The sequence below is a fragment of the Choloepus didactylus genome, chromosome 14 (assembly GCF_015220235.1).
Source record: "Choloepus didactylus isolate mChoDid1 chromosome 14, mChoDid1.pri, whole genome shotgun sequence".
Lineage (NCBI taxonomy): Eukaryota > Metazoa > Chordata > Mammalia > Pilosa > Megalonychidae > Choloepus > Choloepus didactylus.
Genome location: NC_051320.1, coordinates 16,845,839 through 16,871,592, shown reverse-complemented (window position 1 = coordinate 16,871,592; position 25,754 = coordinate 16,845,839). Strand labels below are relative to the sequence as shown.

The 25,754-nt window shown below is 38.6% G+C and overlaps 1 protein-coding gene across 3 annotated transcripts in view; it reads left to right on the top strand.

Annotated features, from left to right (window-relative positions):
* The window catches only part of CA8 (carbonic anhydrase 8), a 292,778-nt gene that overhangs the window by 141,652 nt on the left and 125,372 nt on the right, over positions 1-25,754 (top strand). Inside the window, exon 1 of one of the 3 annotated variants that reach the window (XM_037802541.1) lies at positions 22,016-22,128. The exons of the other annotated variants lie outside the window; for them this stretch is intronic. Within the exon in view, the coding sequence (XP_037658469.1) occupies positions 22,050-22,128 (79 nt within the window). The 5' untranslated portion in view covers positions 22,016-22,049. Of the gene's footprint in view, positions 1-22,015; positions 22,129-25,754 lie in introns of those variants that run through there. 3 annotated transcript variants of the gene reach the window in all.

Here is a 25,754-nt window from a genome sequence, read left to right as displayed (position 1 = left end):
AATGACATTTCTTGAAGAGGTCTGTTTTTTTTTCCTTAAAAACCTTTATTTATCAAAAAATTAAAAAAAACAAAAAACAAAACAAAAAACAAAACACCCCACAATATTTCAAACAAAAAAACAAAACAAAAAAAAGGAACAAGAAAAACAAATCACCTAAAATAACTACATTGCTTCCAACATGTTCCTACCATACCCTCACAAAATTAACAAACCAAAGTCGTTCCTGAGCATTCCCATAACATTAAGATTACCTTCCATAACTTACTTGTTCTTATAAGATTTTTGTTCCCCCTTCACTAGTTGCTATTGCTAGGTCCCCTACATTCTACAATATAAAACATTTATTTTACATTTTTCACAGAGTTCACATTAGTGGTAACATACAATATCTTGAAGAGGTTAGTTTTGATAGCACTAAAACAGGAAACACAGAAAAGCAGAGGGGGTGAAGGGCTCATGCAAAGTGCTATGGGTGAGATGCTAATTTTCTTTAGAACTCTAGTTCCCCCATCTTATAAATCTAATATACCTCAAGTATTGTAGGAAAACTCAAAAGCATTAGTATTTCCATTTATAATATCTCATAATAATAGGTTAAAATCTTATAGGAGGGACTTTAAAAAGACTAATGTGCTTGAGAAAAAAAAAAAGTGACTCTTACACAGAAGCCCTTGGCAGTTTAAAAGACCCAATACCACAACAGAGAAAACTTAAGAACATACATTTATAATGCTCACAACCTGTCAAGATGATGAATGTATAAAAGTCTGGCTTTTGAGAGATCTATTCTTGGCAATAGGGCAATTTCAACTATAAGCAATCCTTGAACCCATTAAGGAATTACCTAGAGTTTCAGCATTCAGATAAACCCTACTTAGTTGGGTAAACCTGCTTTGGGGTTTTAAGATTTGTAAAACTTTGCCCTGCCTTATATTTTGAGCTTTATTAAAATGATCTGTACTCAAACCACGTCCTATACCATTGCCCTAGAGAGACAGCATCTTATATAGACCTCTTGAGTGTACTGCAGCTACAATATACGAAGATGCTTCTACATTTTCTATGATGGAAAATGATTATCATAATATTGAAAGCTTCTAGTGGCAAAAAAAGGTGTTTATATACTTTTATCCCTGGCAACTAGAATAGAACAGCAGAACCTTCTCAGTGCTTAATCAATAATCCAATGGCAAATGGAACATTAAAGAGAACAGGATTGCTTTCGGCAGTTTCCAAATATAAATTGTGCCTTTGGGAGATCCCTGAATTTAGAGATCTCGGAAGCAAAATAACCAGTTTTTCTCAATATCGAATTAATGGTTTCAAATTGAGGTAAGACATATTAGGAACTTAACATCTTTGCTTTAGCGAAAACCTAGTTTTACACTTCCTGGGGTGCTCCTAGCGTTTTGGAAGTCATGTAACCCTCTTGCTGAGCTTGGGAGACTGTTGGCAACTTGATTCACCCTTGCTGGCCGGTTTACAGCACGTTCTCCGTTCTCCATTCTCGACCTGTACTACCTGCTGTGCCCAAAGTACCCTCAGTTTCTTACAGAGTCTTTGTTCTGCCTGAAGTCCTCCCATGTCAACCCAGTCTCCTGAAATCCTACCCATTCTTTAAAGTCTAGTTCAAATATCACTTCCTCCAAGAAATGGTATCTGATTTCACTGCTGGGATCTATCTCCTGGCTAAGATCACCCATATGCATGCACAACTCACCACATTCGGTTTTGTTGACAAACTGATTCGTGCACGTTTATGCCTTCTCCAGATCACAGCTACGGCAGGGTCTGCCTTCCCCTCCCTGCCAGCTGCCCACTGTGCAAGCTCCCTGTTTCGCTCACAGCCTTGCTGGATGGAAACAGCACAGACCCCTGCCGTGGAGGTCTTACCTGTTTGCTAGATGAGAAGCTCTGAGCTGGACGCTCCAGTCTGGAACTATCTTCAGAGCCATTGTGTCCAGGTGTCCACATCATTTGAAGAGCTCCTGACCTGCAGAAAGCATTTAACACATATCTGTTGTCATTTTATCCCTCTACAATTTCTTTCATAGTACCTCAAAGTCAATACAAATATTTTTCATTTGGGCCCAACTGTATTTACTAATAAACCTTTCCAATCTGTCAAAGTGCTTTTGGAAATGAAATAATATTACTGTTGTTCAGCTCCTCTAAAGCATAGTTCAGGTGCTATTTTATTGACTTAAGAAATGCTCTGGAAGACAATTATAGTATTTTTATATAGTATATTTATATAGTAGGGATTGAATTTCTCTAGGTGCTTTACTTCTCTTAAACCAGCGAGAACCGCAATGCAAAATCAAAGGAATCATCAGAAAGCAAGTTTGAACTCAGTGTATATTTCCATAACCTCTACATTTAAAAATAAGTAGCTGTAGCAAACTGAAAGCTGTCTTGTGCTAAACCATATAAATTAGAAATGTGTAAAATCTATACCTGCGTTTTTCTCATTTTGTAGTTTTGAAAACATTCTCAAAAAACTATCATTATTTGGAATGAGAGTTGGCAAGTTGTCCAAACACCACTGCATAAACTGACGCCCTGTTCTGTGGAGGAAAATGGAATTTGGGAGTGCTGCAAATGAATGGTGTGAGTTGTGGCAGGTTGCATCTTCCTGGCCAGACTGAAACCCTTGGTTAGAAAATGTTTACCTAAAAGGACACTAAATCTTAGAAGCGTCTGATGTGCAAACCCAAGCTCAAGCAACAACAACATGAATGGCCCATTTTGGGGGGATGGGGGGGTGGAGGGGATGCCCTTAACCTTCTCCTTTAAAACAGGTCTTTTCATGGAAGTAAAATCAGTGATTTTTTTTCCTAAGTTAAAATTTGCTTCGTTTTAATTTAAGGTTGCTAGTCCTAATATTCGTTTGCCATTCTCCCAGCTGCATCACATCTCTAGAATTTTCTTAGAAATCAAAGATCTAGACTTCTTCCTTCTAGTGAGAAGACACAAATCCAGAGTGATTTTCCTATGCCCAAGCACATAATTCAGCTTCCAGAGGGTGAGCCCCACAATCTTGCCTTTTCCAGTTACTTCTTATCACGTCTTATATTTTCTAAGACTAGGACAATGAGGTTGAAATGCAACTAGGGATGGTTTTTACAATTTATTTAGTTTTACTTACTTGGAATTAGGGCCATCTGGGAACGGAAGAACCTCACTATGTTATCTCTAATAATGATGAACCTCATAGAGAGAACTGTGTTTTCCTTCTTTCCTAACCAATCTGAGTCTCTTTCCCTCTGGCTTTTCACAGCCTTTCCTCTTTTCTTCCTTGTATCTCTCCATGTCTCAGTTCATTTTTGTGAACCTTCTCCTTTTCAACTTTGGAATTGAAACAACTCCTTTGACTTTGGACCTTAAATAATTTTGTGCATGTACTAGTTTGCCAGGGCTGCTATGACAAATACCACATAATAGGTTGGCTTAAACAACAGGGGTTTATTGTCTCCTGGTTTTGGAGGCTGGAAGTCCAATATCAAGGGATTGGCAGGGTTTGCTTTCTCCCGGAGTCTGCAGAGTTCCGGCAATCTTCTGTCATGTGGCAATCTCTTTCCACTAACTTCTGGCTTCTACTGATCCAAATTTTCTTTGTTTATAAGGACTCCAGTCATATGGATTTGCCCTCATCTAAATAGGATGATTACATCTTCAAGGGTCCTATTTACAAATGGGTGCACACCCACAGGAATTAAGACTTGAACGTGTCTTTTGTGGGGTACAAGACTCAATCCCCAACAGAGCATACATGTAAACCACTGAATACATCATACCTTGATAAATGTCTTTCTTATCATATTTATAACACAGTATAGTTCAATGTGTGATTTCTGGACTCAGATCCATAAAATAATAACCTGATTCCTCATTTAGGAGCTTGTGTGACCTATGGGGAAGTTACCCAACCTCTCCAAAGTCCTGTTTTGTCATCTCTAAAATGGAGATGATAATCGAACTTATCTCTTAGGGCCATTATGAGGATAAATGAGATAATGCTTGTAAATAGCTTAGCACAGTGTCTGCCATACAGTCAGTGCTCAATAAATGTCAGCTATTATTTATATGTGTGGGCTACAGTTACTACACAATCTTCTAATTTTAAAAATTCAGTTGGGAATATCTTCCCTTCATTATAATCATAATTGGGTCATCCTAAGCTATCTTTGCCGGGGAGGTGCTTCAGGCCTCACCTTATGGAGTACTGACATTAATTCACTTCTTTTTAATTTATCAAGGGACTTCCACTAGCTACTAATTTAGCAGAGCCCAGAGTCTCCCTGTACGTCCTTGAGCTGAGAGGTAGGAGATCAAGTACGGAGGAAAAAGTACTAATTGCTTGGCCTCCCAGCTGTTCATTTTCTTGCTTTTCAAGCTCTTAGCAGCAAGCAGGAGACAGGAAAAAGGCGGTTCTAACTTAGAACTTGATTTAATGAATTTTGCACACAAATTTTTCACTTTCAGTCGTCTTCAAGCCGAAATACAGGAAAAATGACTTGTGATGTATTTACTATACACTGTGTGGCCTGGCGGTCAGTGGCAACCTGGCACTGGGGTAAAATCTGACATTGCGCAAGTTGAGCCTGTAGGTTGGCTTTAGAGTGGATGTGCCTGATTTTCCCCTTCACTTCTGGGGAGATGACCACTGGCCTCCTTGGAGCAGGGAGAGAAAAGCCTTTCTTGATTCCTGTCTTGGTCTCTTAATGTCTGACTTCAGGCAGACTGAAGCGGCCAGAGCTGAGTCCCAGTTCCAATTCTGTCCATACAGAAGGGGCAACTACTCTGAAACCTGGTAAAAGTCCTCTGTGGGTGTTAAGACAGTGCTTATGGGACAGGGAATAGCCCTAAATACTGAGAAACTTAGGGAATGTCTGAGCAGAATGGGAAGGAAAGGGTTACTGCCTTATTTTGGGGGACAAATTAGGTTTCTCTACCTTGTTTTTCTCTGTTTCAACTCACCAATTTTTATTACCATTAAGATGCATTAAGGGTTAAAATCTTAAAGGATATTTTTTGCAGGAAACATTTCAAGGGTACATTCTCTTTCTTCTCCACCCTATCTTTATTCAGAACAAATTACATAAAATGTACTTAAGTTGAAACCAGAATTGTTACTGCTGAACTCATAATTCTGATACTACATAGTTTTACTTTGGCCCTTTAATATTTTTGGATGTCTGATTCCTCAGATAGAAAATGAGGGGGTTGAAATAGATGAGCTATAAAGCCCATGTGGGATTTAAAAACTTTATGGTTCTGCAAGAGTCTTAATTTACAAAGAAATATGCCCCTCTCCCCCAGTCAGTTCCAGATAATGTGCTGTTTTTCACAAACATTGCTGATACAGCATCTATTTTCAGTTTCCAACAAAATGGAGAACAATGTGACCCATTTAAAAGCTGGCTCATGAGAGAATATTACCCACCCGTTATCAGTCCTTCTATTTAATTTTCTTGATAAGGGCCATATGATAGAAACATTTCTTTGCTGTAAACCTAACAGTCTAGACCATATTTGATAATACTTTACATGCACTCTGTAATAGCTCTGAAAAATGGATTTTGTATTTGTTACCAATTCAATCTGGGTGACTTGAGAAAAAGGAGAAAATTCACTTCTGTGCTCATCTGTCCTGAATGACTGAACCAGTTAAAAAGACGTATGGCTTCTCCAGGTCATGAGAAAATAATTGTTACTTCTAATGTGTATGACTCCTGAGTTTAGAATCCAGAAATGGTTGCTCTTAAGAATATAAGAAACTTCTGTTTTAGTTTCAAGAAAATATTCTTCTATATATATATACATGCTTTCTTAGAATGAATTCAAAATGTGTACTAAAAAAGGAGAAAACTGAACAAATGGGAAGCAGCATTGTTTTCATAATTAATTCAGTTGATGGAAGTGGATAGTTTCCTAAATTCACCTATCTAAGAATCTGGCTAGTGTGTACCAATGGGTGGATGTACTGGTCAGGGTTCTACAGAGAAACAGAACTTAAAAAATATTAAGAGATTTATTGTAAGAATTGGCTCAAATGACTATAGGGATTGGCTAGTCTACACTCTGCAGGGCAGGCCACGAGCTGGAAGTTCTGATGAAGGTGAAGTTGTATTCTCCAGGAGAAGCTGGCTGACTGAAGAAGAGGCAGAAAAGCTTCTTTCTGACTTCTGAAATTCTCAGTTCTGGCTTTAAGATCTCCAACTGATTGCTGAGGGCAATCTCCTTTGTTGACTGTAGATGCAATGAGCCACAGATGATGCAATCAACTGAGAATGGTGTAAATCCATATAGGAAATGCCTTCACAGTAACATTCAGGCCAGGGTTTGCTTGATCAAACAACTAGACACCATCACCTAGCCAAGTTGACATATGAAATTAACCATCAAGTGTTAAAAAGAAAATCAAATATTCTAAAGATTAAAAAAATTGTTTTCTTTGAGAGGCACAAGACTTGGGCACATAGGGTAAATGATGCCAGTGGTTTCTCATCTTTAGGATCAATTTTAGTAACACAGCTCCTATCCTTGGGATAGGGGCAGATACCAGAGCACAGAGTATTTTTAATGCTATATTTACTTCTACATGCATCATTTTTAAAAAGCACCTCAAGATGGTCATATATTAGCCAGTACATATTCTGCACACAAGAGAGGCTTAAGAAATGTTTTTAAAATCCCAAAATCAAGCCATCAATATTGATAGTATTACTCTGAATCCTTTCTGATTTCTGATACCCTGGACCAGGAATACTCCACACACACACAGACACACACACATCTTGATGTTCACAGTGAGGAAAGAAGATACGCCCTGCAGCGGTGGAAGGACCAGATAAACAGTGGCAGTGAAAGAACTGAGTGGGCTTGGAACTCGGAAGCAAGCATCATGTGTGTGTGCGTCTCCATCTTCAAAGGCAGCATAGAAAAAGGTGACAGGTGACAGGAAAGGGTGAGAGCAACATGGGATACAGAGCTGGGAGCATCGTCAGGCTGGCAGCCATGGTTGGTGCCTCTGTTTCCAGCTCCTTTGAAACGGGATGATAGGGAGAGAGAGAGAGTGGAGAGTGAGTGAAAGAAGAAGAGGGTAGAAGTGAAAAGGGGGGTGAGGGAGAGAGAGAGAAGGTGGGAGAAAGGGACTTTGGAAGGCATTGGCTTGTCCGAAAGGATGATGACCTCGCATCCCTGTGTGCCTAATTATAAAGTGCCCCCAATATGGATGATGAACTGCCAGCCCACACAAGTGCCCCAGATGCTGACCGCGTATCTAATGACAGGCCGCCAGTCCCGGGTCTCTAAAGAGTCAAGTGGTCAGCCAGGGAAGGGAAATTGCTGGGAATTTTCAGATAACTCAGAAAACAGGCCATACCATTTGGGGAAAATGTCACTGCATTTTTCCTTTGTATAATTTGATTGATAGACTTCTCAATGCTTAGATATGCAGACAAGTGGTTTTGTGTCCAGCATCATAATCTTAAGGTCGGGGATGACTTTGTCTTTCAAATCTCGGTCAGTCTCTCTTTTCTTACCTTCAGTGACTTTGACCAGCACTAAACCTTAGTGGAAGGCAGCCTCTAAGATGGTGCCGATGCTGTTCCCGTCCTTGGGCTATCCCCTCCCCGTGGGTGTGGGCTCGACTTGGAGACTCCTTCTAGAGCGAAGAGACTGGGGCAGAGGTGGCGGGAGGGCACTTCCAAGGTGTTGTAAAGACCTGGATTCTGCCCGTGCTCGCCCGTGCTTGAGCTCTCACTTGCTCTGAGGGAACTGGCCCTCCGCATGGTGAGCTGCAAGGAGAGGCCCATGGAATGGATCTGGGGACTCCAGCAGACAGACAGTGAGGAGCGGAGGGTCTGCCAGCCGCCCACGAGTGCGCTGGGAAGCAGAGCTGGCTCCAGACGTGGCTCCAGCAATGCCTTGATCGCAGCCTGTGGGAGACCCTGGGCCAAACATGCCCATCTGAGCTGTATCCAGGTTCCTGACTCACAGAAACTGACCTAATAATTTTTTTTATTATACTTACTGAGTTGTGGGGTAATTTTTAAGTGGCATTGGATAACTAAAATGAGCTCCATTTTTGGTCCCTTGCAAGGTTCATGCACATGGCTTCTCACCTCTCCCTGACCAAACCTGACTAAAGCAACATCCTACAACTGGCCGTCTCTGAACAACACTGGGTGAACGCCTACTGTTCACCAGGAGGACAGAAGGGCAGTGTGCTGGTTTGAAATTGTTATGTACCCCAGAAGAGCCATGATCTTTTAATCCAATCCTGTTGGGTGGAATCTTTTGATTGAATGTTTCCAGGGAGATGTGAGCCACCCAACTGTGAGTGAGACCTTTGATTAAATTATTTTCATGGAAGTGTGATCCTGCCATTCAGGGTGGGTCTCAATTAGATCACTGGAGTCCTTTAAGAGAGCTCACAGAGAGAAGGAGCTCAGAGAAGCTGAGAGAGATGTTTAGGAGAGAAGCTAAGATATGTAATCCAGAGTTTGCCCCCAGGAGAAACTAAAAGCTGACAGAGACTCAGATGCTTGGCGACACTGGGAGATGCAGACAGAAGGATGTTTCGAGATGATAAGCTAAGAGATGAAGCCCAGAGTTCACCTTGGAGAAGCTAAGAGACGACTGCCAGATGCTTAGAGAGAAATGCCCAGGAGAACCAAGCAGAGAGCTGAGAGAAGCTAAGAGAGACAGAAGCCCAGAGACGTTTTGGAGAAAGTCATTTTGAAACACAAACTGGGAGCAAAGGAGCAGCAGACACCAGCCACATGTCTTCCCAGCTGACAGAGGTGTTCTGGACGCCATCAGCCTTCCTTTGGTGAAGGTATCCTCGTGTTGATGCCTTAGTTTGGACACTTTTATGGCCTTAGAACTGTAAATTTGTAACCTAATAAATCCCCTTTATAAAAGCCAATCCATTTCTTGTATTTTGCATAACAGCAGCTTTAGCAAACAGGAACAGGCATGGATTCAAAAGAATTTAGGAGGAGACTGGCCACAGGGAGAGAAGATTTATATGCAGGGGAAGCTTTATCCTGGCAAAGTGACCCAGGGCAGATCTTGCCTGCCTTACTGTCTAAAATCTCCAACTCTTACAGGTTATTTTATCTATTTAGACTCCATATAGACCCACTTCCATTTCTTAGGAGGCTGCTCTTCACTGTGGGACACCTGATCCAAATTTTCCTGAGACCCCAGCTCTCCTCCTTGCTCCTCTCCTTCAGGGCAGGTGCCAGGAATGTGGTCCTCTTGCTTTCACCAGGCTTGGAAAAACGATTTCATTTCCTGCAGCTGACTCATTAAACATTTTAATTTTGGTGATTTTAAAGCACAGCTTACCCATCAAAGAGGTCACCATTTCTCTTTTTGGCAAGGGCTCTTCTCCAGTTTTGTGGCATAATTCACTCTTGAGAAGCAACAAAACATGGTGGTTAAGAGCCTGCTCTGGGCCCCGACTTCTGGGGTTTGAGCTCTGGCTCTGAAATTTACCAGCTGTGTGACCCTGGGATATTTGCTTCCCTTCTCTGTGCCTCAGTTTCCTCATCCAAGAAATGGATAATAGTGTTACTGGGAACCAAGGAACTCATATTTCTTATTTATAAGGACTGGGAATGGCTAACTGTTTTAGAATGCCAGACAATCAGGAATCCATGGACCACAGTCCCAGGGTCCCACAAGCTGCTTGGGTGTAAGGAAGTTAACATCTGCCAAATACTCCAGCACGGAGTGAGCACTCTGTGAACCTCAGCTATTGTCATCACAATATCTCTGTGAACCTCAGCTATTATCATCACAATATTGTTAGGCACAAAGGTAAAGGGGTCATGCTTTAGATCAAAATGCTTTCTTCAGCTAGGATTATTTTCCCCAATTTAAATTTTTGGAATTTGCCATGAGTTGTGAAATACCCCATTGGCATACCCCATTGGATTCTTAGAATGATCTGTGGCTCAAATTCCTCAAAAGAAATAAGATCTCTCTGCAAAGCCTTTAGAAGTCATTTGTATTCAAAGAATGGGGATAGGTCCTGAATTACTCCAGGAAAAGAGAAAGTGCCTATTTAATAGGTGAGATGAGGACACTACCGAATCATCTATCAAGTTTCAAAGAGCTGTGAAATAAATAAACCATTGTGAAAAAGTCAGTTCTGTTAGTCAAAGGAGAACACAGCTTAGTTTTCAGTATTCCGTATGGAGGAGATGAATATGAATCAGAGATATGACGACCGCGTAGATGTTATTAATAGCAATCATTTTCAGTGGACTAAGGAACATATATGTAGACAGTGCATTGTTATAAGGACTGGAAATGGGTTACCTGCTTTGTTATAAAAAGCCCAAAAGGATACACATGCTTGTGTGTGTGTGTGTATTTTTTTTTTTTTCCTTCCAACTTCAGTGAGAGCCTTGGGTATATCTGCTCCCAGACTTTTTTCTTTCTTTCAGCTTCCCTGATTCTGCCCCTACTCCCTCGACTTCTGGCTCGCTGCCTTCCCTGACCCACACAATCTTTCCCTCTGTCAGCTCTCTGGCTCCATTTGCAGAACTTATGTTGGCCACGAGAATGTGAAGCCTGCGTGTGATGTTCCCATGAGCACAAGTAGTAGGGAGAGGAAAATCTATGAATGAGAATATTCTATAGAAAAAGGAAACCTAAAGCCGTTCTTAGATCCTAAGAGTAGTCTTTGCACCACCAGCACTGGCATCACCTGGGAGCTTATTAGACATGCAGACTATCAGGTTCTGACCTACTGTATCTGAATCATCTTTTTAACAAGATTCCCAGGTGATCTGCATGCACATTAAAGCTTTAGAAGCACCTCCCTAGAAACATATTACGTTAAACCTGAAGCTGTCAAAGCAGTATGGTGTGGTAATAAGAGTGTGGAACCTGAAAGCTAAAATGCCTAGAATCAAATCTTGTCTCCATCAGCTACCATCTGAATCATAGACAGCTTTCTTAGCTTCTCTGAGACTCAGTTTTTTCATCTATAAAATGGGAAAGGTATTCCGATAAAGGCACTATTCCATTGGATTGTTAATTGAGGGTTCATTGAATTAACATTTGTAGGAGGCTTAGAACAGGCATATAGTATTAATTGCTACATAAACGTTGGTTAAATACATTTTTCTAAGATCAGTCTAACTTGATCAAAATATTTTAGATCACCTTTGAAGGGTAAATTTATAGAACAATTGCCAAGATCTACCTGACCAATTTCTCTACCTTCTTATCTACCACTTCCTCACTTCCTCTTAGGGACTATCTCTGAAAAGTACACACCTCTACTGCAATGTAATTATTTGTTTACTGCTCTGCCTTCCGCTCTATCCTCTGAGCTGTTGGAAACAAAAACTATATTTTATACATTTTGGTATTCCTTCAGTGTCTGGAACAAAGTAAATGATCAACAAATACATGCAAAATCTGAAATGAATACATGCTTGATTACCATTATTTCCTAACATTTCTCAAAGCTCAGACATCTCTGTTTTTCTCATACATTTTTCTTTTATATTTCATCACCATCAATCAATGCATATTCCTTGGATATCTAAATACATATTTCACTGTTTACGTCATACTTGAAAGTGGTGCCTGATAGTCCTGATGATGTAAAACCAAGCATATTTCTACAAGATAATTATTCCAGGGAGGAATTTTTGCTGTATGTAAACTTGGCCTTTGCATCCTTCACTGACAACAGGATGTGACTTCACTGATTTTTAACCCCTCTGGACACATGTTACAGCATGAGCAAGACATTATGTCTGTTATGTGCTTAGCTATTTTGACCTAATTACTAGGCTAGTAGTTAGCGAAAGTTTGCTTTCAATGGCCATCTCCAAAATGTCTCTCTCAGCTGCTCTCTGGTCCTTCTGTTTGTGAACTTTTTTATAGAACTCTAGTGAACTAATCAAGACCCATGCTGAATGGGCAGGGCCACACCTCCATGGAAATAATCTAATCAAAGGTATTACAGTTGGGTGGGTCACATCTCCATGGAAACAACCTAATCCAAAGATTCCAACCTAATCAACACTAATACATCTGCCCCCACAAGACTGCATTGTGGGGGACATAACACATCCAAACTAGCACAAAGACTTAAATTACTAAAATCAGGGGTGGAATAGGAAACATCACTATCAGTCTTATAGAAGTAGAAAGGATTATAAAGGAATATTTGAACAATTGTGTGCTAACAAATTAAGTAACTTAGATGAAATGGAAAAATTCCCAGAAAGACAGAAACTACCAAAACTGACTCAAGAAGAAATGGAAAATCTGAATAGAGCTATAATGATTAAAGAGATGGAACTACAAATTAAAAAATGTCCGATAAAGAAAAGCCTAAGCCCAGATGGCTTCATTGATGAATGCTACCAAACATTTAAAGAAGAATTAGCACCAATTCTTCTAAATCTCTTCCAGATAATAGAGAAGGAGAGAACACTTTCTAACTAATTGTATGAGACCAATATTAGTTTGGTAACAAAGCAAGACAAAGACATCAAAAGAAGTGAAAACTACAGACTGATAATCCTTGTGAATGCAAAAATCCTCAACGAAATAATAGCAAACAAATCCAGCAACATATAAAATGATCATATATTATGACCAAGTGGGATTTATTCCAGGAGTGTAATGTTGGTTTAACAAGTGAATATCAATTAATGCAAACACCATATTAATAGGATAAAGGACGAAACCCACATAATCATTTCAATAGATTAAAAAAATATTTGACAAAATCCAATACCCTTTCATGATGAAAAAAAAAAAAAAACTCAAACTAGTAATAGAAGGGAATTTCATCAACCTGATAAAGTGTGTCTATGTAAAACCTTCAGCTAATATAAACAAATGGTAAAAGACATAATGTATTTTTCCTAACACTGAAAACAAGAATGTCCATTCTAACCATTTCCTCGTAATAGAGTACTGAAGTTCTAGCCAGGGCTGTTAGGCAGGAAGAAAGAGTCAGCATCCAGACTGGAAAGGATGAATAAAATTCTCTGTTTTTGAGAATTTGAATGTCTTATACATAGGAAATCTCAAGGAATCCACTAATAACTAATAGAACTAATAAACAGATCCATCAGGATTGCAGGTGTTCTGAGTTAAGTTGGATTTTCAATTTGGGTCTGGGCAGAGGTCAGGTGCAACACGATGGGAAACTGAGGCCGTAATGCATGAAGAAAGAGAGAGAGTTTGCTACTCCAGAGAGAGAGGGGGGTACCATGGGGGTGGACAGGGAGCATGATCAGCTCGGGGGGCTCAACCAGCAGGTGGGGAGCACACAAGCAGAGCAAGAGAGACCCTTGGGCTGGTGGCTTTATTGTGGTCTAGGTGTGGAGGTTAAGTAGATTTCCCATGGGAGCCAGGATTGGTTGGTTTAAAGCAAACATGAAAGGGAATGTGGGTCCATAGATGGTGGGGATGGTGAGCTTATCATTTGGGACCAGCTGTGGGTTTTGGGTGAGGTGTGTGGGTGGTGTAGGTGGTAGCTGCAGGTGTGGGTGTAGACTCTGGGGGAGTTTATGTCCCAGGGCTGGAAAGCTGCTTATCAACCATGCCAAAGGTCAGTGTTGAAGCAAGTGGCCTCGCCAAGGTAAGATGGATGCTGAGTCAGCTCACGAAAAAGTGTGATAGTATCCACTGGATTCAGGATCAATATATTAAAATCAATTGTGTTTCTTCTATACACTAGTAATAAGCAATGTGTACATGTAATTAAGAAAACAATGCCATTTATGATAGCATCAAAAAGAATAAAATAATTAGGAATAAAATTTAACAAAAAAGTGCAAGGTGATACCTAAAAATTACAAAACATTGTTGAGAGATATTAAAAAAGATCTAAATAAATGGAGAAATATCCCATGTACATGAATTGGAAGACAATATTATTTAGATGGCAGTTCTTTCCAAATTGATCTACAGATTTAACCCAACACTGATCAAAATCTCAACTGATGCTTTTGCAGAAATTGACAAGCTGATCCTAAAGTTCATACGGAAATTCATAAGAATGGCCAAAATAATCTTGAAAAAACTGTACAAAGTAGGAGGATTCATACTTCCCAATGTCAAAAATTACTACAAAGCTACAATAATCAAGACAGTGTGATACTGGTGTAAGAATAGACATACAGATTGATGGAATAGAACTGAGAGTCGAGAAATTAATTCTAACATTTATGGTCAATTGTTTTTCAACAAAGAGGCCAAGTTAATTCAATGGGGGAAAGAAGAGTCCTTTCAACAAATGGTGCTGAGACAAATGGATATTCATTTGCATAAGAATGAATTTGGACTCCTTCCTCACTTCATATACAAAAATTAACTCAAAGTGGGTCATAAACCTAAATGTAAGCATTAAAACATAAAACTCTTAGAAGAAAATGTGGGAGTAGATCTTCATTACCTTGGATTAGGCAGTGATTTCTTAATACAATACCAAAAGGAGAAATAATATAAGAAAAATTGGTAAGTTGGACTTCATTGATGTTAACAATTTTTGTGCTTCAAAGGCCACCATCAATAAAGTGAAAAAGACAACCATATAAAGGGGAAAAATATTTGGAGGTCATATTTCTGACAAGGGACTTGTACCCAGACTATATAAAGAATTCCTACCACCCAATAATAGACAAATAACTGAATTAAAAAATGGACAAAGGATATAAATAGATATTTCTTCAATGAAGATAAATGAAGGGTCAATAAGCACATGAAAAGATGCTCAACATCATTAATCATTAAGGAAATACAAATCAATACTACAATGAGATACCATTTCATACCCACTAGTATGGCTATAATCAAAAGGACAGAAAAATAAAACCACCACACATTGTTGAGGATAAAGAGAAATTGGAATTGGGGATGTACGATGATGCAACCCCTTTGGTGGCTTCAAAATCTATTATTGAAAACATGTGCTCTGATTATTAAATATTTATACCATTATAATTCTGTGGACTTATATAGGACCACTTCCCTTGCTATGAGGTGGGGCACTGGACTTGGAAGAGGGGTAGCTCCTGAGTCATGAAATGTTCTCACAGGGTGGGGAGGCGGGTGCTGAGCTGCTAAGTTGATTCAGGTGTGGTGAGAACACACATCCTCTCAATCACTATTTAGCAATTATAAAAATATTCTACCCAAATAATAATCAACACAGATGTGCACAACGGTAAGACCATTCTCTTCTGTCAACTCCCGGGAAAACAACACTACGAGATGGATTTGTAGTGTCACTGTTACAAAGCAGCATCACTCCTAGGTGAAGAAGGGGTGGGGTTACAGCAGGTGGAAAGGGCTGGAGGAGGAAGTTTTCCCACATGGTGCTAAAAAGGACAAAGTTTCAACCAGCGCAGAAGCATATTTTAGGACTTCTGTTCTTCTCATCTTCCATGGAGGCAAAGATGAAATCTCCCTTCACTCATTCTCACTTACTCCCTCCGACCTCCCTTTTGTGACCTGTCTTCACTTTCAGGGCCTTTAACATTTCTTTTAAAATGTTTAAAAATGTTGGATTAGACGGTGAAAATAGACAGGACAGGGTGAAAGAAATTGGATTTTGCCAGGTTCACTGCTGAAGGTGAATGTTGCATGAGGACATGATCCCTGGCTCCCTTAGGGCCCTCAATCAGTTTCTTTTAAAAAAAGACTCTTATTATTATTTTTTAATTACAAAAGCAAGACATTTTGTTGTTAGAAATTTGATCCTCAGATTCACTTATCCGTTGCTTTCAGAACAATTTGCCCACCATTTCACTGGAAAGAAAAAAACCCCAGTTATCTTTAAGCACCTGAAAATAGGTAACTAAGAGCAATCTAAATGGGAAAATAAAACAATCTCAGAAAAATTTTAAATGATTCTACAAATTAGGTGCACAGAGTCTTGTATATATCTTTTGTAAAGAGGTAGGATTCACAGAAATGAATGATGTCAAGATTGTGATGTGCATAAAATTAGAGCAACCTGGGGCTGACCTTCAACAGACACTTAGAGGGAAGCCAAAGAAGCTTGGGCTCAGGGTCCCTGACCTTGCTAGAGGGGCTCTAACAATTTTTACTCACAATTCTATATTCTTTTGAGCAGAATAATTTTATTGAAGTACAATATTACATGCAGAAAAGGACAATTTTGCATTATTCTTTTTGAAGAGGATGCCCATACCCAAACTGTCTTAGCTTCAGGTTCCACAACATCTGTGTCGGCCTCTGCTTGCCCTTTTTTCTAGAGGGAAACCCTTTTGCTCCGTTTTCCATCTCCCATCCCAACTGCACAAGCAGATGCTGCCTCTCAGAGCCCTCCCTGAGTTCTGAGTGGTTTTGGCACATGGTTTGCACTTCGATGCAGATATAAATGGCATAACAATGTTTCCTCAGGCTGCGATATCAATCCCAACTCTCAATATTAAAGTTAAAAGGCAAATATGTAAAGAAAAAAAAAAAAAAAACACACAGCATGTCAGTTAAAAAAAAAATAAAAGGTACAGGACGGGGAAACTTGGCTAGAGTATATTCTTTGAAGAAAAGCATTAAGTGTGGTTCATCATAAGCCCAACGAGTCTGTCATGCTAATGAGGTTATGGAAGGAGCTCTGAAGTTACGAGATGCAGAGTAACCAGGCAAGGATGGAATGCTCGCCTCTGCTCAGACTACATCTAGTATATCAGGCTGTGCTCTGGGAGTCCTGCTGGGTGGTGTGAAGGCATACTTTTCAAAAGGGTAAAATCACAAAAGTAAATGAGTACGTGTAAAATATTTTATGCAACTCATTAAACCCACTTACAATGAGATTTTGACTTATAGAGATTTGCATTCTCTACCTACAAAATTCACTTGCATTACCATGAAAGGCAATCGTTTGCATTGCCATGGGCAGAAAACATTTGCTTTCTTATCATTCATATCAATAACTCTATTCCTATAGAGTTATAAAATAGCCTAGTTAACCAAGGGCAATCAAAATTACACACCCTTGAATGCATAACTACGTAATTATGCTAGGAGCTATTGATTGTTCACTTAGGATGGATTGTATGGTGTGTGAATAAAACTGCTTAAAAAATAAACAGAAAGTTACAAGTTCTAGAGAAGATGTGGAGAGAGGGATGTACCTATTCACTGTTGGTAGGGAAGTAGAATGGTGCAGCCGCTCTGAAGGGCAGTGTGGTGGTTCCAGGGGAGGCTGAGTATAGGGTTGCCATATGATCCTGCAACCCTGTTACTTGCTATATACTTGGAAGAACTGACAGCAGGGACACAAAGCATTTGCACACTGGTGTTTATGGTGGCAGTCTTCACGAATTGCAATGGTTGGAGGTAGTGTAAGGATACATTGATGGGTGAATGGAAGGGCAAACTGTGGTGCATACATACAACAGAATATTGAGTGGCTGCAAGAAGAAATGAAGTTCTGTGGCATGTGACTAGGTGAATGAAGCTTGAGGACATTATGTTGAGTGAAATAAGCCAGAAATCAAAGAACAAAGATTGTAAAGGCTCAATAATATAAACTAGCTATAATGAGCAAATGCTGAGAATTGAATTTGAGAGTGTAGGTTATCAGGGGATAGAATGTGGGCAGAGATCAGGCAATCGACGATGCAGGAGTACAGACTGTTCAATAAGGCTTACTGTAAAGGTTCCTAGATTATAAGCTCTTACAGCAGTCACATCCATTCCTGAGTTTTAACTGTTATTTAAGATATGTTTATTTAGTGCAAAATTTATATTCTCTGTAGCACACTAACTAATTTAACCTGTTTGATCAGTTTATTTAAGCAACATAATTACATGGAACCTAGAATAGGGAATGAGACCTTGTTATTCTGTACAGGTTAATGTAATACCCTGACATATCTCAGAGTATTTTGGGCAGAAAATAAAAAAGTATTTGCAAAGTCCCCTTGAGGGACTGGGGAAAAATGTGGAAATATTAAACTTCCCCACCTTGGGAATTCCTGATATTCTTACAAGCATTAGGGACTCCCAATTCAATAAGTCAAGCCCTTGATCTTGGGGTGTGCCCTTATAAAACTTATTCCTGCAAAGGAGAAGCTAAGCCTACTTAAAATTATGCCCAAGAGTCACCCTCAGAGAACCTCTTTTGTTGCTTAGATGTGGCCTATCTCTTCCTGCAAAAGCTGCAAATAAACTCACTACCCTCCCCGCTATGTGGGACATGACTCCCAGGGGTATAAGTCTCACTGGAATGTGGGAGAGGGCTCCGGGAGATGAGCCTGGCCATGTCATTGTGGGATTGAGAAAGCCTTCTTGACCAAAATAAAGTTTCAGTGGCTAAGAGATTTCAAATAGAGTTGAAGGTTGGAGATTATTCTTATGCATTATATAGCTATTCCTTTTTAGTTTCTAGTGCATTAGAATATCTAGAAGGAAATACCTGAAACTGTTGAACTGTGATGCAGTAGACTTGATTCTTGATGATGATTGTATAACTATATAGCTTTTATTGTGTGATTGTGTGATTGTGAAAACCTTGTGACTGACACTCCTTTTATCCAGTGCATGGGTGGATAAGTAATAAAATAAAGACAAAAAATATATATAAATAATAGGGAGGTGTAGGGGTATGGGATGTTGGGTGTTTTTTTTTTTTTTTTTTTTTTCCTTTATTTTGGAGTAATGAAAATGTTCTAAAATTGTGTCGATGAATGCACAAATAAATGATGATGGTGTGAGCCACTGATTGTATACTTTGGATGGATTATATGGTGTATGAATAGATCTCAGTAAAATTGCATTTTTTTTTTAAAAAGCGCACACGTGTATCGAATTAGATAATCCCAGAAAGCCTGCTACCAAGGCTCTCCATTCAACTGAAAGCACATCCAAGAATCTTTCAGCCTGTCCAAAATCTTTGACCATTTTTGTCCTATGAGGGGGCTATTACTGAAGAAGAGAGTGTTTAACAGAGTATAATCATGAAAGCAGAAACTCTGAAAATTATGCATTATGTGGACAAATGGGACTGGGGATATTTTCAGTCTGGAAAAGACAAGAGATATTATTGATAGTGATCTTAGTTATAAAACATTAAAGAATCGTTGTGAAGACAGGGTTAGCTTTAGTCTATGTAGTTGTAGAGGTCAGAACTAGGATAAAAACAAACAAATAATCCAAAAAAACAGAAGTTACAAAAAAGCAGATTTTAATTCAATATATAAAAGAGCTTTTTTTGAAACCAAAGTAAGTGCTGATTTGTAGATTCTCTGTCATTGAAAATGTTCAAGCAGGAGTTATATAATTTTCCAAAGGAATTTTGTGGAGGGAAGTTTGATATTTTTAGGCAGTTTGGTCTAAAATCAGTGTTGTCCAATAGAAGTATAATGCAACGCACATGTAATTTTAAATTTCCTAGTGGCCAGATTAAAAAAGTAAAGAGACTGATGAAATTGATTTTAACAATACATTTTCTTAACCCATATATCCAAAATATTATCACTTCAACATGTACTCAATATAAAAACATTAATGAAATATTTTACATTCTTTCTGTGTGTGTGTGTACTAAGTTTCAGAAATCCAATGGGTAATTTTCACTCACTGCACTTCTCATTAGGGACAACCACATTTCAAAGGCTCAGTAGTGACAGGTGACTATTGACTATCTTCTTGGGCAGCAGGATTCTAGATCACTGGATCGCAAACCTTAGCCTGCATCACAAACACCTGGTGGGCTTCTTAAACCAGGAATTGCCAGGCTCCACCCCTGAAGTTTCTGACTCAGTGAGTCTGAGGTCGGGCCCAAGAATTTGCATTTATAACAGTTTCCCAGGTGGTGTCCACACTGCTGCCCCAGAGACCACACTTTTCAAAACACTGGTCTACACACACTTAAGGTCTTTACACATCAGGTAAGAAATGCTTCTCTTGACAATGAATATACATTTTGGATATTTATCTCTTATTTTTGTGAGATTGGATATAGGGAAATTGAGAGTTTCTGGGTTGACTCCAAATGATCATGATGTCCTCAGCCTTTATTGAATGTTCTTTCTGGGTCACTACCTCACTCTTAAACTCCCAATCTTTTATTTGCATTTGACTTTCAACAAAGGTACTTTTTCAAGTTTCACTGAGAATACACAAACTTTCACATAAGTCAAAGGGATTTAAGATTCTTGAATCCTTGGAAAGGCCATCTGGTGATGAGGCAAAATTTCCCAATGTGTTAGACCCCAGAAGCATAAATATCCCTAAGTGTTTTTTTTGTAACATATCCATTGGCCAGTGAATCCATGAATTTATCTAAATCTTTCTTGAAACTATGAATTTGCCAAACTATATCATAATTTTTGGAAGCTTACTGATTGTATAAAGTAGGACTGTTTTTTTTTTTTCATTTTCCCTAAAATTACATCTTTTAATCTTCAAGAGATGCTGTCTTAATATTTCTATTCTAGGTTTTGGTAAACACATCTGTATTTAATTTAAGACACCATATCGTTTCCCAACTAGAATGTGTCTACATAACTCTTTGAGAACTTTAATTAAGCTCTTACCTATTGGTGTTAAAGAGTTTCTTTTCCAATTTTTGCTATCAAAACCCACTCTTCTTGCACAAGTTATTTTGCTTTGGTCCCTTTAAAAATAACCAGTTAGTACCAAAGCAGTTATGAAAAGGGGGGGGGGGGGAGGGAAGAAAGGGGAAAATTGCATTTTAGTCTATTGAAAAAGGAGATAGGCCTGGATACTCTTGGTCGCCAAGAAGACAAAAGTTTTTTCTCAATAGATTAAAAAAAAAAAAGAGAGAGATCTTTTATTTTCATGTAACCAGGAAACAAAGTTTCTTCCTTTTCTTTGGAAGATCCACAACATAGCAGTGGTCATATTTTCTCACTGTCCTGGCAGAAAGACACAAGGTTTCCATCAACCCCAACTATAGAGGGGTTTGGAGGAGCATGTTAGTCAGGAACACAACGTTCTCAGCAGGCTTCTGCTATGGAGGTGAAGGTTACATGCACTGGAGCAATTACCAAACAGGACAAAAGTCAGTGGTTTAAAAATACAAAATAGAGTCTGTTTCAAATGTAAATTAAAATTATAGGATGAAGTGTCCCACAAAAAAAAAATTAATTCAGATGTATTATGGCTCAGAGACGTTATGTAGGACTTTGAACTTCAAAGTATGTAGCATATGAAACAATGTATTTATGTTACTTTTGCTTGGAAGTTTTCTAAATAATTCTCAACAGAGCCAGGATTTTTGTTTCAGAGCATTCAACGTGTGGTTTCCAAAACATTGTTTATAGGTTATTTTTAAAAGATTAGGATCTAGTCATGTGAATTAGTCAACCAGCCAGACTCTTACTAGGTCTTGGGGATTCAAAGATGAATAAAATGTAGCCACTATCTTTCCGGAGTATAAACTCAAGTGCTAGAAAAAGACATGAAGGCAGTGATTATGATACAAATGCTTAGAGGATAGCAGGTAGCTTTGTGAACTGTAAGGAATGGGGAGGCATCATGGGAAGAAAGAATTTGACCAGTTTTGTAGACAATGAAGGGCTAAGTTGGGCTGACGAGGGGGGCACTGGAAAGACGAGTGAAAGATGTTCTCCATTTGGGTTTGGGAATAGTATATGTAATACACATAATTGAAAATGCATGGTACATTTGGGGACCAAATAAGAAGAGGTAGGAGAAAAAGGAGGTTCAACTCAATTGAGATGAAGCCTGTGTGGAGAACATGGGAGTTTTGAGAGTCTTCAAAAGTTTTAAAGCAGGGCATTTTGGATGGAGAGAATCTAGAGTCAGGGACACCAGCTAGGAGGCAACTGGCAGCATTCAGGGTGGGAAATGGGGAGTGTTACTTAGCTAGCATCCTGCTATTCTACTGTATCTACCAGTAAGGATCTAAAACATTTTGAATGTTAAATATACTTTTGGAAAACATGTTTCAGCTTGTCAACAATCAATCAACAGCTATTTATTAATTGTCCAACAGGTTTCTGGAATCACAACCTCCTATAATTGGAGTAATGGAAGCCATATCATTTTTGAAACCAGTAGATCGTGTGCATATTCTAATTTCACTGATTATTGTTTCTGACATGTTGGGTAAGTTATATAAACCCTCTGAGTCTTGGTTTCCTTGTCTGTAAAATGAAGATAATAACATGCCACAAAGTTGTTGTTAGGATTAAGTGAGTAAATAATATCAGTATATTTTTCAGAGTTTTTTTCATTTTTATATTTTCAAATGTCAGTATTTGATTCATAGTTAGTTCTCAAAATGTGCTCACCACTGCTCCTGTCCTAACCTCTTCACCTGCCTTGGTGCAAGGTGTGTTTTTTCCACATCTTTGTATTGGCTTAAGATTGAATTTACTTAATAATCTTCAGAAGTTGGTGGAGACACATGTGGGACGGTTTGGTTGCAGTTTGCTCTAGCCCAGGATTCTTCGCCTTGCTGCATATTGATATCATTTGGGGGACCTTTTAAAAAATGTGATTATTGGCTCTCACCCTCTCCCATGGTGTCCATGAATTGCTCTTAATTCACATAAAAGAATTCTTCAGGAGACCAAACTGCTTAAGGACTATGCTTTAGTTTTAAATCACACAGACCACAGTCACTGCTCTTAGATATTCTCAATGAGGACCACAAAGATGTTGTTTCATAGCCCAACTTGAACTTCCAGAATCATGTTGATAGTTTAGAAGAGCATTCCAGTTGTTATATGGCTTTTTCCCTAATATCTTTTTTGTGAACTCAATTTCATTGGGAGAGATTTCTTTTCTGGGTCACAAAATGAGTTAGGATTATCTTTTTTTCTGGCAGAAATAACATTCTAGGATTATTTAATGTCATTCACTTGGGACTTTAAGAAATAGTCTAGATGAGAAGACTCTTCTCTATTGCAGGACAAGATGCACCTCTGTAGATGTTAGTAAAACATGAGGCTGTTTGAAAAGCAGACAGAGAAATATGACAGCCATTAACAGAAGAATCTGAATTACCATTTTGTTATATCTAGGGATATATCTAGGGAGTGCTTACTGAGCCTCATCTAAGAGTATCCAAGAAAAGGTATTGTAGAAGAGAGACTTGGAAACCCAAAGGCCATCATTCAGAAAAGAGAACCTCACCAAGAATTCTTGGTTAGGAATTTCTAGCTTAAGGAAAATGATGAAAGACATTACAGAGTCAAAAGAATGTCAGGCTTTAAAAAGACACCTGAAAGTTGGTATTAGTCATGGCTTTCCATGAACAAAGGGTGTGAATTTGGGGGAACTGTGTGACCTTTCTGCACTTCATCTTCCAGATTTCTGTCAGGAAAAGTAGTGAAAGACATTTGAAATGGGCAAAAGAGATTATTAGCTGTCCTTTAAATGGAATGCTGGGCATTGTCTAATGGGACCTTCCAAGGTTAGTCTGATTTTTGGGGGCTGTGAGCCTTTGTCTTTGATCTATTTTGCAATTTCTAAAGATAGAAATGGTAAATCATTAGTTTATACATTTATTGAGCTGATACTATATGCTGAGATCCTACTAGATCCTACAAACACAAAATTGGATGATGAAGGTTTTCAATCAGTCCCTAGCCTAGAAGAGGAGACATTTACACTCATTGACGTAAGGCTTCCTTCACCCATGTATCAGCCCCTCCTCAAACCCACCCAGGAAGAGGGAATTTATCAAAGAAGGAACACTACATAAAAAGGAATAGTGGGTCTGAAAAGAATCTTGGATATTTGTAGTTAGCGGTAAGTTTTGTGTGGTTAGTTTTCAGTTAACCTTAAGGAGTGGATTTTATGAGACTAGATGATAAGATTCAGCCAGCTTTTAAGGAGAATGGACCTTGCATTCCATCCTAAGGAGAATGGAGGCATCCATAGAGATTGGCATCCATAGAGATTGTTAAGCAGGGGAGAGACAGGACATTATCTGTCACATTGATATGGAAGATTAGCAAGAGGAAGAGAGTGGAGGCAATAAGATTGGAGAGTTCTTATCCAGGTAAGAGCTGACAGATTTTTGAACTATGGAAGCAGCTGTGATGATGAAAAGGAAGGCAAGAGTTAAGAGACATGTTTTGAAATAGAGTTAAAAAGGTTTAATTAGAAAGGAATATTGGAGTTGTGAGAAAGTAATGCAGGTTGATTCCAAGCTTTCTACATTGGGTGAATGGTGTCTTCATTAGTTGTGGTAAGGAAAACTGGGGTAGTGATGGATCTCTAATTAGATTAGTGGTTATGTAGGTCTGGAGAAGGATAGAGGGATTGACAGGTGTCTGCTAAGCGGTATGGGGTTTTCTTTTTGGAGCAATATAAATTTTCTAGAATTGATTGTGGTGATGAATGCATAACTCCATGATTATACTAAAAGCCATTGATTGTACATGGATGCCTCCATTCTCCTTAGGATGGAATGCAAGGTCCATTCTCCTTAAAAGCTGGCTGAATCTTATCATCTAGTCTCATAAAATCCACTCCTTAAGGTTAACTGAAAACTAACCGTTTGTGAGTAGTTTAGATCTGTGATTTGAGAAGCAACTGAACAATAGTAACTACAAAGATAATTTATACTTCTATAATTATTTATAATTTTTAGGAACTTTCATATGTATTAACTCTTTTATTTATTTTACAATTCAGTTGATTTTTTAAAAGCAGTTTTATTGAGATATATTCATATACCATACAATCTATCTAACATATACAATCAATGGCTTTTAGTATAATCATGGAGTTATGCATTCATCACCACAATCAATTCTAGAAAATTTATATTGCTCCAAAATAAAACCCCATACCACTTAGCAGACACCTGTCAATCCCTCTATCCTTCTCCAGACCTACATAACCACTAATCTAATTCTATCTCTATAGATTTATTTATATTTACATTTTATATAAATGGAATCATACAATATGTGGTACTTTGTGTCTGGTTTCTTTCACTTAGCATAGTGGCTTTTTAAAAAAAATTATTATTTTTTACATTAGAGAAGTTGTAGGTTTACAGAAAAGTTATGTAAAAAAAATATAATGTTGCCATATATATCCCCTATTGTTGACACTTTGCATTAGTGTGGTATTTTTATGATTGATGAAAGAATATTAAAATATTACTGTTAACTATAGTCCATAGTTTACATTAGGAGTACTTATCCCCATATACCATGCTATTATTAACTCCTTGTAATAGTGTTCATGAAAAAACATTCTTTTATTTGTACTACTAACCATAGTCCATCATTTACAACAGAGTTCGCTGTGTTATAGAATTTCCTGTTTTATCTTCTACTGTAAGAAAGGGTTAAGTTTAGCTTTCACATAAAAGCAACATGGAGTAGGGAAAACGGAAACTAGACAGGACTGGCTCAAACAGGCTCTGCTGTTAAAGGTGAGGAGAGAGCCCCTGAGGTAAGCCCAGATTTGGCGCTAGCTATACTCAAAGGTGGGAACTCTCGGCAGGAAATTTAAACTGGATGAGCTCTCTTGGATAGGCTGTATGATTTAAAATCTCAAAGGCGGGCTAGTTAGCTCTCTCGGATAGGCTATACCCTCTGGAGTATCTAGCCAATGGAGAAACACGGGAGGGACTTGGATATTAGACTTAGGATATAAAATGTTGCTGTGTTCTATTGTTCGGCGCACCTGCTACATTTCTTTGGTGGTGGGCCCGCTCTTGCAAGATCATGAATAAATTCTTTTTTCCTCCACAATTGTGTGAGCAT